The following is a 14,268-nucleotide window of genomic DNA, read 5'->3' on the forward strand; positions in this document are numbered from 1 at the left end:
GTAACTTAGTCACTGCGTTTTGGACTGATTGCTATTTCCAAGCAGTTTTCAAAGACAGACCTGCATTCTACAGTGGTACCTCGGGTTAAGAACTTAATTCGTTCTGGAGGTGCGTTCTTAACCTGAAACTGTTCTTAACCTGAGGTACCACTTTAGCTAATGGGGCCTCCCGCCACCGCCACTGCACAATTTCTGTTCTCATCCTGAAGCAAAGTTCTTAACCCGAAGTACTATTTCTGGGTTAGTGGAGTCTGTAACCTGAAGCGTCTGTAACCTGAAGCGTCTGTAACCCGAGGTACCACTGTATAGGGTATTACTAGCCTATCACTTTGGACAACTTAACAAAGACTGTAGGGAAGGGAACAAGATGCTAGGGGTAAACATTATTATGCCATTTGACAATGTGAATTACTTTCCTTGTAACACTCAAAATAAATCACAAACCTTTTCTTAGACAAATGCTGACATCTTGTACTTGAAGTTAACCTACCGTAGTAATGTAGCGGGAATGGAATTCTGGGGCATCCTTCAGAAATGTCAGCCCAGGATGAGTTTCAACTACATCCTGAAAGATATCCAAATTATGTAACACAGAAAAGTTAAGAGAAATGATATGATGCAACACTGTCAGCAGTTAGAGTATAAGAACATATGAAAAGCCCTGCTGGATCAGACCAAAGGTCCATCTTGTCCAACATTCAGTTCTCACAGTGTCTAACTAGATGCCTATGGGAAGCCCACAAGAAGAACTTGCGCAGGCAACTGTTCATAGCAACATTATAAAAGCTACCGTCTTTAATGAAACCTTTAAGATTCATAGGTAATGCACACCTGCTAGGCTACCATTTTGAGTCACTTTAAAAGACAGGGAAAAAAACCATAAAAGTCAGTGAGCAGGCAACAATGTATTTTCAGTCCACATTCACAAAAGGCCACATAAGCAGTACTCCCAGTGTGTGTGTTCACATGGAACCTCCTCCTCACTGTCTTAGTTGTGCCCCTACAAACACTGAAGATCCTGTCAGTGCCTCTCTCAGTAGGGCATCCTGCTATGCAGACTCAGACTGGCTTTCGTTTGCCTGTTGCTTAACTTCAGATCACAGTGAGTGAATTAAGCTGTGGCTCTTTGGGTATATATTGAGGAGAAAAGGGATGACTTCTTCAAAAAAACATAGGTGCTTATCTAAAGGGATTTTCTCTAATTCATAAAATGACACTTATTAGCAAGTCACACAAACCTGAAGTAAAGGGATGAAATCTTCTTGTTCCAAATAGTTGCTGCTGGGTTTTGCTAAAAGGCAAATGAATTTTGATGCATCATCATGGCAGTTGTGTAGTATCCTACAAAGGAGAAATAAGACTGTAAAAGTACTCCTATCAATTTGGATTCCCAAAGAATCAAAATCACACAGCTTTGTAAGGTCTTCAGCTTAACCCCTTAATTTTCATTCCTAGCTACAACTGCATTTGTTCACATTCACCTATTTGTACACTTATCTCACCCTCTGCAACCTCTATTTGTCTTTCACATCATCTGTTTTATACTGTAAACCTCTTGGGGCTGACTATTTTATGCTTATGAAATTCCATATAAAGCATCATGTACATTAATGAAGCAAAAATAATACGGTGAATAATAATAGTATTAACATTAAGGATCAAAGTAGACATAATGCTAAACACATCTCTGGAAGTTGACTCTCACTTTCTCTTTTTATACTCTAAATAGCCATGACAAGGGTCCCAACTGGGATCATGATTACACTGCACAAGAAAAGAAAGGTTAACACTTCCTTCTGCTGTAGTCCAACAAAAATAGCCACCTGCAGTTATTTGGTTTGGGAGTTGCTTCACAATGGCAACTAGAGTAAAAAGAGAGAGGTGCAATTTCCAGTGATATACTTAGTGCCACTTCTAGGTCAGCCTTGAAGGCTGATTGTAAATGTGGAATGTACACAGATTCATCCTCATGCACTAGAAAGCATGCATAAAGTAATGTAAGAACAGTTGTACACATGAATGTTTTGGCTTCTGTGCCAGGTGGATTAGTTTCCTACTTCATGCATTGGGACCAAAATATACATTTACTCTTTTGATCATTTTTCACAGTACTTTATATATACTCTTTGGTATATAAGCATAAATAATGTACAGCACATTTTGTGATAATGTCTTCAATAGGTACTACACAGATCCATTAGAATGCTGTAGCTGGTGTGATTAGTTGGTGGTCTGCATCCAATTTATTCTCTTGACTTTAAGTAAAAGTAATACAACTTCAGACAGACATTCAATAACAAGAATAGCCTATATTCTATTGAGGTTAACAGTAAGGCCCTTGTTAATTGCAATGACTCTCTATGGATCCAGAGTTAAGCACAGTCTCTGCTTGCAAAAGTTGCCTCAGAGATTTCGTCTCCCCCTCGGCTCTGCCCCCTCTGCCATTTAGAAGGGCCCCAGGATCCTTGGTGGAACATTTTCTGGGGGCAAGAGGAGCTGACATGGGGAGGAGCGGGTGGCATAGTCAGCTTCCACCAGCTGTTGTGTATGCTTAACTCTGGGTCCAATTCAATTTTTAAAATATTGAAAATGGTTAAGCACTGCACTGCTAACCAGAGCTCCCTCAGTTGAAGTATTCACTCAAGATTAGATGTGTTTCTGACAGATGTTATAATTAAACCAGAAATTCCAAGGCAGGCGTAGGAATGGCTGGGAGAAAAGTTATGACCAGTTGGTGAAATTCAACAAGGCACCAGCAGTTATGACCAGACTTCCCCTTCCTAACCCACCCCATCTGCTTTGAAGGTTCTGCCAATGCTCTGGAAGGAGAGGAAGTCCCATTTGCAGGAGTGGAAGTCCACTGGGCATATAGGATGCCATGATTGGATATCACCTTCTGGGATTTACTGGTAGATCTATGGATAGTAGATCAACATAGGTTTGCAGCTTCCAATTTTTTATAATAGAGATATCTAAAAGTGTCCTCCCGCATAAGTTAGGCTGCCGAGATGAAGAAAGCTGGGGGACAACAGCGAAGATCTTTGTGAAAGGATCTGTGTGGGAGCTCCGGTTCTTATACTAAAAACAAAATTCTGGCATGAGCAAGTGCTTAGAAGCACGTTGTTCCTCAATTCTACACCATTCCTGGGCCATTATTTTGCACCTGGCTCTGGTTGGTGGACCACAGGATGAAAAGCAGATCCCATAAGCCGAAAGTTTGCCCACTCCTGCCACAATGGGCCTTTCTGGCATAGAAAACTATGAATACATACGCAAAACTTGTATGACTACAAGATTTACCCAACAAACAGGACTAGCATTTGTCAATAAATACAGACTACATTAACAGGAAGAAACTGGAGACGGTATTTTTTTAAAAAGGAGAGCTGTATTTAAAGGGCACAGTGGAAACACAGAAAAGAATAAATAAACATGCAAAAGAAAGGCATACTGTGCTGCTTTTTCCAGAAGAGTATTTTTGCACAGTTTACTCACTTTCTCCACATGGCCACAAATGAATGTACAGATACAAATCCTGTCCGCTCTCCCCCTGACGCATTGAACATGGGAGCTTTCCAGTACAGAGGGCAGCAGCATATCTGTGAACAACACAATAAGACAGAATGTAGCTAGCTAGCATTCGGGCAGGGGCATTTTTTCTTCTTTATGATGAGATTTTAACAGAAAAGAAGTTGAAGAAAATGTAGCTTTAGGCTTAAAAAATATATATCCAACTAAACCAGATTTTTTTAATTGGACCTAATACATTAATATCTGAATCCATTTTTCTTTTTACTCTGAAGTAAGTATTACTGATTTCATATGAGCCACTTAAAAGCAGAATGAGACCATGTGCAGTATGAACAGCATCAAGCTGGCCCGGATATATTCTCTCACCCTTAGACAAATGGATGGAGGAGACTTTTGTTCAGCCCACATTCTTAGATGAATTAACCCAACACCTCCTGGAATAATGTACAGGTTGAAACATAACTATCCTTTGGAGTTTGCACTTCTCTTGGGTTTTATGATACTGCTCTTGACTCAAAAATATTATCAAACTACATTAAAATGTGTATTTTTAGATAAAATACATTTAGAAGTGAGTACACTAAGGTAAAATACATATTTAAACCTTAGTTTGTGATTTAAGTACATAGTTAAATATAAATTTATTTACAGTTTTACAGGCAGTAGATTAATTTGGAAGTAGGGTAGAATGGAGTTATGAATAAATACATGTGAAATTGACAGAGACTGGAAATAGACTGAAACATTCCTTTTGCAAAAGTTTTGCTTTTGTTTACTACTTCATCTCATCCCTTCAGCTAAAAGCCACTTCATCTGAGAGTACGCTTTTTCTTTGAAAACCATTTGCTGATATTGTACTGAGCCTTTACCTTCCATAAGTCCTAAAAGCCTGGCAATAATGATATTTACCTTTGCAATTTTCCCCATTTCATTAAGTGGTACTCTCTCATCTTCAAACTCAGAAAAGGTTGCCTCAACCTTGGCAATGGTCTCCTCATGACTACTGCAGACATTAGGAAGTCCATTGGGGAAGTAGAAACGTGGAATGTTTATGGACAAGGGCGTACCAACAGTTACTTTATTCGCAGGCAGAAGTGCCTGTGAGCTGACTGCTGAAATTGCAGGCACTGGGGATGTAGTCACAGGTTTCTTCTCCTGCTTATTTTGGACCTAGAAAGATAACACATAAAAATTATTTTTGGTACAATAGAATGTGAGTGTGTGTGTATCCCTTTAGATAAACAGAAATTAGTGAGCAAGTATTTAAAGTAAGCTGTACATATGTGCCACCACCTAATTAATCCAAAAGGCCCTCAGGGGCATACAACCCCTGAAACCTTGGATAATTGGCAACAATAGCTATATATAAACACATGCAGGAGAAACACATAGGATATTTTGATTAGCGGAGCTGCCCTAATGAAGCTTCTCTCTATACTTCTGATCTATGCCTTATTTTTTGTTAGTACTGCACATTCAGGTACTGCACTTTCCTATGTTCCTAAAAGAGCATCCATTCAAAGCTCTCTGAGGAAGTGGACAGGTTTCTTGTAGCTTAAAGAAGTCACTGGGCTCCAATAATAATCTGATAGGAGAACATTTGTACTTATTTAGAAGATTTATACCCCATCTTTCTGCTACAAGGCACTGGTGTCTGGAGTGCCCCTCAGCCAGGCTGGCTTCTGCTCACCAGTCAAGCAGTGTCCTGCCCATCTCCCCTTATGTTTTCTGCCACCTCTGTTGTGGGATGGATGTCTGGTGATGGGCAGTGAAAAGTGCCTCTCCTTGATAGCTGTTTTGAGGGATTCCCCCTCTTTTAGGAGCTTATTCCATATTTCTTTTGTAACTGGATCCTGCCTGGGAAACTGTTAAGTTAGGATACAAAAGCTGCTCAGTTCCAAGATCACTGGGTAGCTAGGTTTTGGTTTCTATGTGCAAATGAAATTAGTAAGATGGCTACGTGAGTGTATAGAATTACAAAATTTCTCAAAGAGGCTCTAATTGTGAAGGAGGAACAGTGGAAGAGGAACAAATTTGCCAATAAGATGATTTGGTTCACACCACTTGTGCCAATGTTTTATGAGAACACCAAGAAGTTATGCACAAATAATAATAGGGGATGCAAAGCTTGCTGCAGATCCATCTCCTTGCAGGTATCTCAGTGCCAGACTGAATCAAAAACTGCCTGTCTGCATCCTAAGACTTATATTTACATTCCCCCAGAGTGGCTGGGGAAACTCAGCCAGATGGGCGGGGTATAAATAATAAATTATTATAAATTATTATTATAATGTCAAGCTAAGCTGTCAGCAAAAACTTAAGACCCCTTTCAGAAGGCACTTTAGCAGCTAGAGAGAACACACAGAATACTGAAGCACAATCATACATGACCTTTCCCACAGTCATTGGGTTTTAATCCTTAAAACATATTTTCAGCAGTAGAGTAGAACAAAGCTTTCCCAACACAGCTGACATTTAGGGTCACCAAGGAAAGCATGCAGCATATAACAAACAGAAACACACTGGAGCAGTTCTTTCTTTAGCAAGTGGCAGACAAGTTTTAATTATTTTCAACTAATAATCTTTATTAGGGTTAATATTATTATCGTCAAGAGAAAAATAGTTTTCGACTCTTTCCTCTTGTTTACCAATAGGGCATTTGTGTGCTAAGCCTGGAAGGCCTATTTTTAAACCTATGGGTATCTGGTGCAAATAACCTTCTGAAAATAGAAAAGCCTGAGGGAGACACAGTTCTGTCCCCATATCCAATAAAAAGTTACAAAGAAGTATAAAAAGAAAAGCACGTTCAAACCTGGGCCTGCTGGAATGACTTCAACCTCTTCTTGAAGCGGGATGGAAGAACAAAATCACAGCCTTTTGCAAGGAAAGCTAACTCTCCTCGTAAATCTGGGTCCCTTCGCAGAGATGTTTCTTTGATCATCATCCTGGCTTAGTTCCTGAGCAAACTTTTGTCTTCCCAGCAGAGGTATCAAGTCCTTCCGGGAGATCACTTCAGCCACAATGAGCTATTTTCTCGATTTGGAGTTTGGTTTTTTTATGGCCAACAAATTCTAAGTGAAACATACCTTGCCTTCTTCTTACTTACAGCAATGATTGTTCAGTCACTGTACCTAGACGCAAGGCCAAAGAACCTCCCCCCGCCCCGACAGTCAAATAATCCCCGAGTATGAGTACTTCTGGGTGTCTCTTTGCAACTCTTTATCAAGAGACATGATCTACACCAGAATCTATGTCCCTGCTGGCTACATGACAGTCAGAGAATCTGTCCTTGGCTTGTGATACAGCAGAGGTATTGTGGGAAGGGAAGCACCCACCACTACTACCAGTGGTGCTAAAGTTAGACATACTGCAGAAGTAGCTAAATATATCACCTTCCCAGATAGTTCTTATTTTATGAGCTTCAGAGGTGAAATTTGAGGTGCGAATGTACAGCCATCAGCCTAAGCTGGAAGCAAAAACATGCTGCAGCTTAGTCCTGTGTGAAAAATTGTTATGAGGTGCCCATCGCACAATCACACACTTTTCTAATTTGAACTATGAAATAGTTCGGGACTCTTTAATTGTTCACCTTTCTCTCTTACTAAGGAAAAATTAGCTGTTTCCTACAATCCAAAGGGACTGCACAAGAAAAAAAATACGTGGCTGGTTATCAAGAATTTTTTCTTCCACATTCAAAAGCACTAACAATGCATTCCTATACATGTTTACTCAGAAATTAGTTTTAGTGAGTTCTTTGATACTTACTCTGTAATAAATGTGCTTAGGATTGTGCTGCAGGTGGTTATTTTTTTTTTAGAAGTATCAGGATAATCAATTCAAGCATAAGAAAGCAATTATTTAAATATTTCCTTTAATGCTTCATTCTTTCACTTATTTTTGCTGGACACCACTTTTCAATCAAAGGCTTATCCTTATGCTAAATTTAATTATTTTAAAGCATTTATACACTGTTCAATATTTCAAAAATATCTTAAATAGTAACACACAGTACCAGAAGCTAAGCCCCTCTCTATATGATATTTCGAAAATCCTCAAGAAGGTAAATCAATTTGGAAAGTCTAATTAAGCGTACTCTTCCCAAAACCTGAGAATTAATGCTATTAAAAAAGAAAAAGATTAACAACCATTGCCACTACTGTATATATAAAACTTTTATTTCAGAACTTACAAGGAATTTACTGTCTGCAATTACAGTTTGCTCTGGAACTCAAGAAATGCATATTTTTTCATAGTGGCACTCTGATTTGGGACATGAAAAACTAAGCTTCACATGTTTATTATTTTACTGTTTCAGAAGGGATAATAAAGCTAGGTCACCAAATCGCATGTTCCAAGAAGTGATATGAGGGCCAGCAGGTTCATAAAGGTATGTGGGGTCTCAGTTGGATCAGGAATAGATATATCAGCAGTTGAGACTATGGTATTCAAGAAATTTACCGTATTTTTTGCACCATAACACTCACTTTTTTCCTCCTAAAAAGTAAGGGGAAATGTCTGTGCGTGTTATGGGGGGAATGCCTACGGGTGGCATGCCTACGGATTTTCCTCCTCTAAAAACTACGTGCGTATTATGGTCAGGTGCGTGTTATAGAGCGAAAAATACGGTATTTAGCTTTGTTCAAGACTGATAAAGTAGGAATCCTAAATGTATTTGTCAATGTGATTCTGTTTCCTTTCTTATTCATTAAAAGTATTTGTATACCACCTTTCATTTCAAATTGCATTCCTTGTTAACATTTTTGCTAGAATTATAAAATTATATTACCCAGCTATTTTAAAAAATAAAAATTGGCTTCAATGACTGTCTTTTTTCAATCATCACACATAGCAATTGCATTTTGTGTTTTGAAAACATCCCTGTGTTTTGAAATAGTAGCATCACACATGATTAATTTCCACAGTCTGATAACATTTCCATACAGGAAACTGTGGCTGTATACGAGCAAGTATGTCTATCATTGGAACATAGGAAACTGCCTTATATTGAGTCAGATCACTGGTCTATTCAGCTAAGTGTTATCTATATTGACCAGCAGTGGTTCTCCAGGATATCAAGCAGGGGTTTCTTCCAACTCTACCTCGAGACACCAGGGATTGAATCTGGAACCCTTCTGCAGGCAAAGCTGAAGCCCAACACTTGCTATGGCCCTTCCCAAATACAACTTTGGACTACGGAAGCAATATTCCCCATTGCGCTATGAGGCACTAGTCCAAATCCAGAATCACTAGCTTGAGTGTAAGACTGTGCCTTGCTCTTGTGCAGGGGTTACATTCCAGGGGAGCAGTGTGCAAAGTCACAATCATGTATAGTCAAAACAACCCCCTGGAACTGTCCCTGCACCAGCAACCTTACCTTCCTGAGCCAGCACAAGATATTTTGGGGCCATCTAAGATCTTGTGAAAGCCTCCAGAGACTGCAAGAGAGTTTCCCAGAGCTTGGTAATCGAGAGCTTTTAAGCTCTCTGCCTTGCTTGCTGGCATCTTGGAAACTTTCATGTGGGCTCTGGAGGCTTTCGTGAGATCATGGACGGCCCCGCGAGACCTCACTAACACCACCAGAGCCCGTGCAAGCATTTCCCAGAGTCCGGTAAGCAAAGCAGCAAGTTTAAAAGCTATTTCTGTGCCAAAATAACTTTAAAGCTCTTTGTCTTCTGGGCATTTAATTGCTGAGATTTCAACTAGCTGGCTGCCAAGCGAATAATTTTGAAATCACACAATCCATAAGAACAGCCTGCTGAATCAAGGAAATGGCCCATCTAGTCCAGCATGCTGTTCTCACAGTGGCCGACCAGATGTCTGTGAGAAACCTGCAAGAAGGATTCCAGCACAAGAGCAGCACTCTCCCCTCCTGTAGCTTCCAGCAACTGATACTCGGAAACTTTACTGTCTCCAACTATGGAGGCAGAGCATAGTTATCATGGCTAGTAGCCATTGATAGTCCTCACCTCCATGAATTTGTCTAATCTAATTCTATTTTAAAGTCGTCCACATTGTTGGTCATCACTACCTACTGAGGGAGCAGGTTCCATAATTTAACTATGCACTGCCCAAATGAGTACTTTCTTTTATCCATCCAAACTCTTCCTACATTCAGCTTCATTAGATGCCATTGAGTTCTAGTGTTATGAGGAAGGCAGAAAAGCCTTTCCCTATCCACTTTCTCTATGCCATGCATAATTTTATAAACTTCTATCATGCCACCTTTTACTCACATTTTAGCTAAAGTAAACAACTCGGCTCAACTCAATTATTTTTAAGTAGTGATCCTACTATACTATATAGTCATAACAGTGGAAAAGAAATGGGAAAGGCATTGCCAGGGAGAGGGGAACACGTTCACTCAATTTTTCCAGTTCCAGCCTCTCTTATACAATTTAAAGGAGATATGAAACTAGACCAGAAGTTAGTAAGCGACTTCTGTGTACTGAAAATAATTTAAAATAACTTTTGAGACAATTCCAGAATGTGTTCTGGATGCTGAGAGAGCACATTAGGATCATCCACTTACCTTTTGCCCTGCACTTTCTAGGCACAGATCAGTGCTTTCCTGGTCAGTGTCACAGTGCTTTTTCTTTCCCCAGGAAAACCTGTCTTTACTGCTGAATTGGAACAAACAGCAATTCAGGTTTTTTGCAGGTTGCTGTTTGCTCCAGTTCAGCGGTAAGGAGTGGGTTTTCAAAGAGAAATAACTGGGGGTGGGGGAGCACTTGGACATGGAGCTTTAAAACGTGGACTTGTGCATAGAAAAACAGCACAAAAACAAGTCTGGATGAGCCCATAGTGAGCATTATCCAAGTGAAGCCTGCAATACTTAAAACAGACTTTACACACATCTGTTGCAGCAGTAGTGACCACACACTTCTGGAAGTTGTTCTGCAGGGTGCAGCGTGAAGTACTATAAAACCTGTGAAACTGAATTTAGTAAGGCTATGGAAGGACATAAAAATGAAAATGTACCCCACAGGCAATTGTTGCTTTACAGCAGGCTTCCTCAACCTCGGCCCTCCAGATGTTTTGAGACTACAATTCCCATCATCCCTGACCACTGATCCAGCTAGCTAGGGACCATGGGAGTAGTAAGCCAAAAACATCTGGAGGGCTGAGTTTGAGGAAGCCTGCTTTACAGTATCACCCCCAACTAGCTAAAAACCCCTGTAATCTACAGACAGTCTACATGCACACTTTCACACATGGCAAACATGTGTGACTATTTTGCCATATGAACAAACAATGGGAAGTCTGAAAAGGTGGCAGAATTCCACATTGTATGTACACAGAGTGAAACATACAAGTATACACATACATACATAAAGAGTATATAAACATGCATAGAGTATAATGTACTTTTCTATGCAGAAGTGATATTCATGTGGGAAATTTGTTGCGTGTGTATGGTCCGTAACTGTTACATAAATAAAGATTTACATTCTTACCTTTATAACCTCTGGCATCTGTTGAATAAGTGCTGGGACAGGCTCTTTGGCAGATGTACCTATGTAGCTTTGCTGAGCAGCTGTGATGGAGGGAGCAGCCAAAGTTTCCTGAAGAATGTGCATCACTTCCTTCTCTTTTGATAAGCTTCCTTTGCCCATTCGGAATTCTACTAGTTCCTGGGCAAAGTCTTCAATACTCTCCAGAATTCGCAATAAAAGGGTTTTGTCTTCATCCTCCATTTTATGACCATTGGTTTCCATAAGTTTTGATAAAGAGGGAGAAAGAGTTTTGTCTACAGGTGAACAGACTTTGCCTTTATTTTCCAGAGTCAAAGGTTGGCTAATATGCTTCAAACATGCAGGACTAGTCTTAGTGGTAGTCTCTCTCAGAGTAGCCTCCATTTTCTGTGAAAAATGTTCCAAATCCAGGAGAAGTTTGTCTATTTCCTCTTGATTATTTTTTCTGGATTCACCTTTAGAAATCTGAACAGTACAATCAAATCCTTGAGTGTCTGAGCTTGCTTGGGTGGAGGTTTGGGGCAGCATTACAGGTTGAAATAAAGCAGGTGATGTTTTAGTTGAATTTCCAGCAGAGTCTGCCCTTTCTGTTTTCTGCTCATTGCTGTCTGAATTAACCCGTCTTCCTCTCCTCTTAACACTTGATACACTGCCCAATGCCTTTTCTCTATCTGATTCTTCCATAATGTACAGAGTTTCTGTGGGAGAAATGCATTCTGACGGGTTTACAGATAGTAACTGAGGTAGCGCACAAGCATCATTTGTAGATTCTAAGTTTTCCTGCAAAACCTTTGAAGAAATCTCTATTGGAGTGTGGGTAGGTTTTGCTGAGGAGTTTGTGTCAGTGCTGTTCTGGTTACCTCGTAAGTTTGAAGCGAGAGATTGCCTTGGCACAAAGGATGGGGAGGACACCACATCTTCGTATCTAGGTGGCTGTTCATTGCCAAATACTGGAGGAAAATTAGACGGCTGCAAAGCAGATAGGCTATTAATGAGTTCTACCATGTCACCAGGCTCAGTTAGCCCAGACTGTCTAAACTCAAAAGGCAGTTTTTTAATATAAGAAGAAAACCGTGACATCAAATTCATATATATCATTTCAGAATTGGCTAAGGAATCATTACCACTTTCTCCACTGGCACTCCCTGAAGATTTCTTCTTGATGCATTGCTTTATTATATCAGTACACTTCTTCAAGTCCTCAGAGCATTTGAGTAAGATGTCTAAGCACATCTTAATATCTCCACTAGAAGAACCATCCAGCTTGTGCTTTTCCAAAATCTGTGCAAGAAAGCTATCCTCATAGAGAGTCTGCATTGGTAAGGAAACTGTAGAATTCACATTTCCCTCTACTGAGGTGCTGCTGACCTGCCATTTCTCATCTGTTGAGGAATTATGTGACAGGCCAAAGGGAGGAGGGGAATTTTCATCATTGCTGAAATGGCCATAGATCAAGTCAAAATCTAGTGACCTTCTATTGAATGGGTCTGACTTAACTTTTCTTCCCTTTCTATAGGTTACTTGATTGGAAGAATTTCTGAGTTTTTCAAATGAAAATTCTTTTATTTTCCCACTAGCGAGATTTATGGCTTCTCCAGTGATATCTTTCAGACTTGCAGTGTTTTGAACTGAAGACCCCTTTTTGAGCCTTGGGTTACTAGGAAGGATTTGATGATAATCTTCATCCCCAGCCAAAGAAAGGGAATTTTCAGGCATTGAAAGTCTGTGGGTCAGATCTGAACCTCTAAGGTTGTGTGCAGGGACTTTAATTAGCTCTGCACAAACACTGTGGTGGGCTACTATGCATGCAACTCCTTGCTTAAATACCTGACATGCCCCTGTACAGTAATGCACAGCATGTTGAAGTCGACGATCTATCACAACACTGCTATAACAATTCACTGTTGTTATTACACGTCTATAGGTTACTGCCATAATGATAATTTTAATTGGCTGCACTATAAACTGAGCTAATGATTCTGTTAACTAAGAAAATAATCTTAAAATGGGGAAAAAGTAATCCATTGTCAACTGTAAGGTAGCTGCTGTCTGTGAGAAATTTAACTTAACCAGTGAAATGTGCAAGGCTAAATTATGGCACACTGATTATATTTCATTATTTATTGAGATACTGAAAAGTTATCTCCCACACAAAAAGTACCGTACTGATGAAAAATTGCTCCCCTTCTCTCAGTCTAAATAAATGTTAGAGGTAGAACTGTAGAACTTCAGCCCACTTGAAGAAAAAAGAAGGAATTGTTTTCTCTTGATTTGCTGTATTGAGTTTCAGATGCCATGTAGAAGCAAAAAGCATGTAGTGTGCTTAAACAATCCAACTCTTCCATTAATGTGGAAGATACCTGCAATGACAAATTGTAAAAATAATGTGAAACTTGCCATCAGACTTCACCTGCTACTTTATCTTTTGTACATATATTATTGCAATAGTGTATAGTTTTATTCATGCTTATTACGGTTGGCCTAAGAAATTTTCTGCCCAGGGCAAAAAATGGTCATCCCCCCATTCCATTAACAGAAGCTGACTGGACTACTAGCAGAATTACAGTATACTTTTAAAACTGGCAATGCAATAGCATCCTCCACTGCCTCTGAGGCTGGCATGCTTGTTTAGGGGGTGCAAGGTAAGTCATGCAGCATACACAGGTGTGGTCTGACCAAAGCAGAATAAAGTGGTACTATTACTTCCTTTGACACAGTAGCCTTAGTCTCCAAAGTGTTTCCTGAATCATCATTTTAATACTGTGACAAACCTGCAGATTGAGCTAATATAATGCTCTTTATTAGTAACATTTTTAATCTCCTCCTACCCTTTATTATTATTTATTGTTTAACATCTAGCACGAGGAAGCGCTCTTTGAAACTCTAGAGCCTGCTCAATGCTTTGTGGTTTTTGGTTAGACAAAGTCATAATGTTTTTATCCCTATTTGATTTCCCCCCTAACAGACCAAAAGCGCTGCAATGATTTCTGCATTGCAGGGGGGTTGGACTACATGACCCTCATGGTTCCATCCAGTTCTATGAGTCTACTGCCTGGGGACGGATTGATTATGGCCTCTTCTTGCTCATGTGTGTGTATTTATTTATTTATTTATTTAGTGCACTTTTGTCTTACCTCTCCTCCATCATGGAGCTCAAAGCAGTTCTCATGGTCTCTCAATCTAGACACTGACCAGCCCAAATTTTGCTTAGCAAGGTGGCTGCATCATGTGCTCTCATATTCCTTCACCAGTAGTTGCCAATAAT

At 39.8% G+C, this 14,268-nt stretch overlaps 1 protein-coding gene across 4 annotated transcripts in view; it reads right to left on the reverse strand.

The window, feature by feature from the left end:
• Positions 1 to 14,268, reverse strand: part of PPP2R3A (protein phosphatase 2 regulatory subunit B''alpha) — a 38,456-nt gene that overhangs the window by 16,726 nt on the left and 7,462 nt on the right. For 3 of the 4 annotated variants that reach the window (XM_082221723.1, XM_082221721.1, XM_082221722.1), the window contains 5 exons: positions 10,986 to 13,363; positions 4,441 to 4,701; positions 3,496 to 3,599; positions 1,239 to 1,341; positions 491 to 565 (listed from right to left, as the gene is read on the reverse strand). In XM_082221723.1, the coding sequence (XP_082077849.1) occupies positions 491 to 565; positions 1,239 to 1,341; positions 3,496 to 3,599; positions 4,441 to 4,701; positions 10,986 to 12,938 (2,496 nt within the window). In that variant the 5' untranslated portion in view covers positions 12,939 to 13,363. Of the gene's footprint in view, positions 1 to 490; positions 566 to 1,238; positions 1,342 to 3,495; positions 3,600 to 4,440; positions 4,702 to 6,343; positions 7,983 to 10,985; positions 13,364 to 14,268 lie in introns of those variants that run through there. The other variant, XM_082221724.1, reaches the window with a different exon arrangement.

The sequence above is a fragment of the Podarcis vaucheri genome, assembly GCF_965113315.1.
Source record: "Podarcis vaucheri genome assembly, chromosome: 5".
Lineage (NCBI taxonomy): Eukaryota > Metazoa > Chordata > Lepidosauria > Squamata > Lacertidae > Podarcis > Podarcis vaucheri.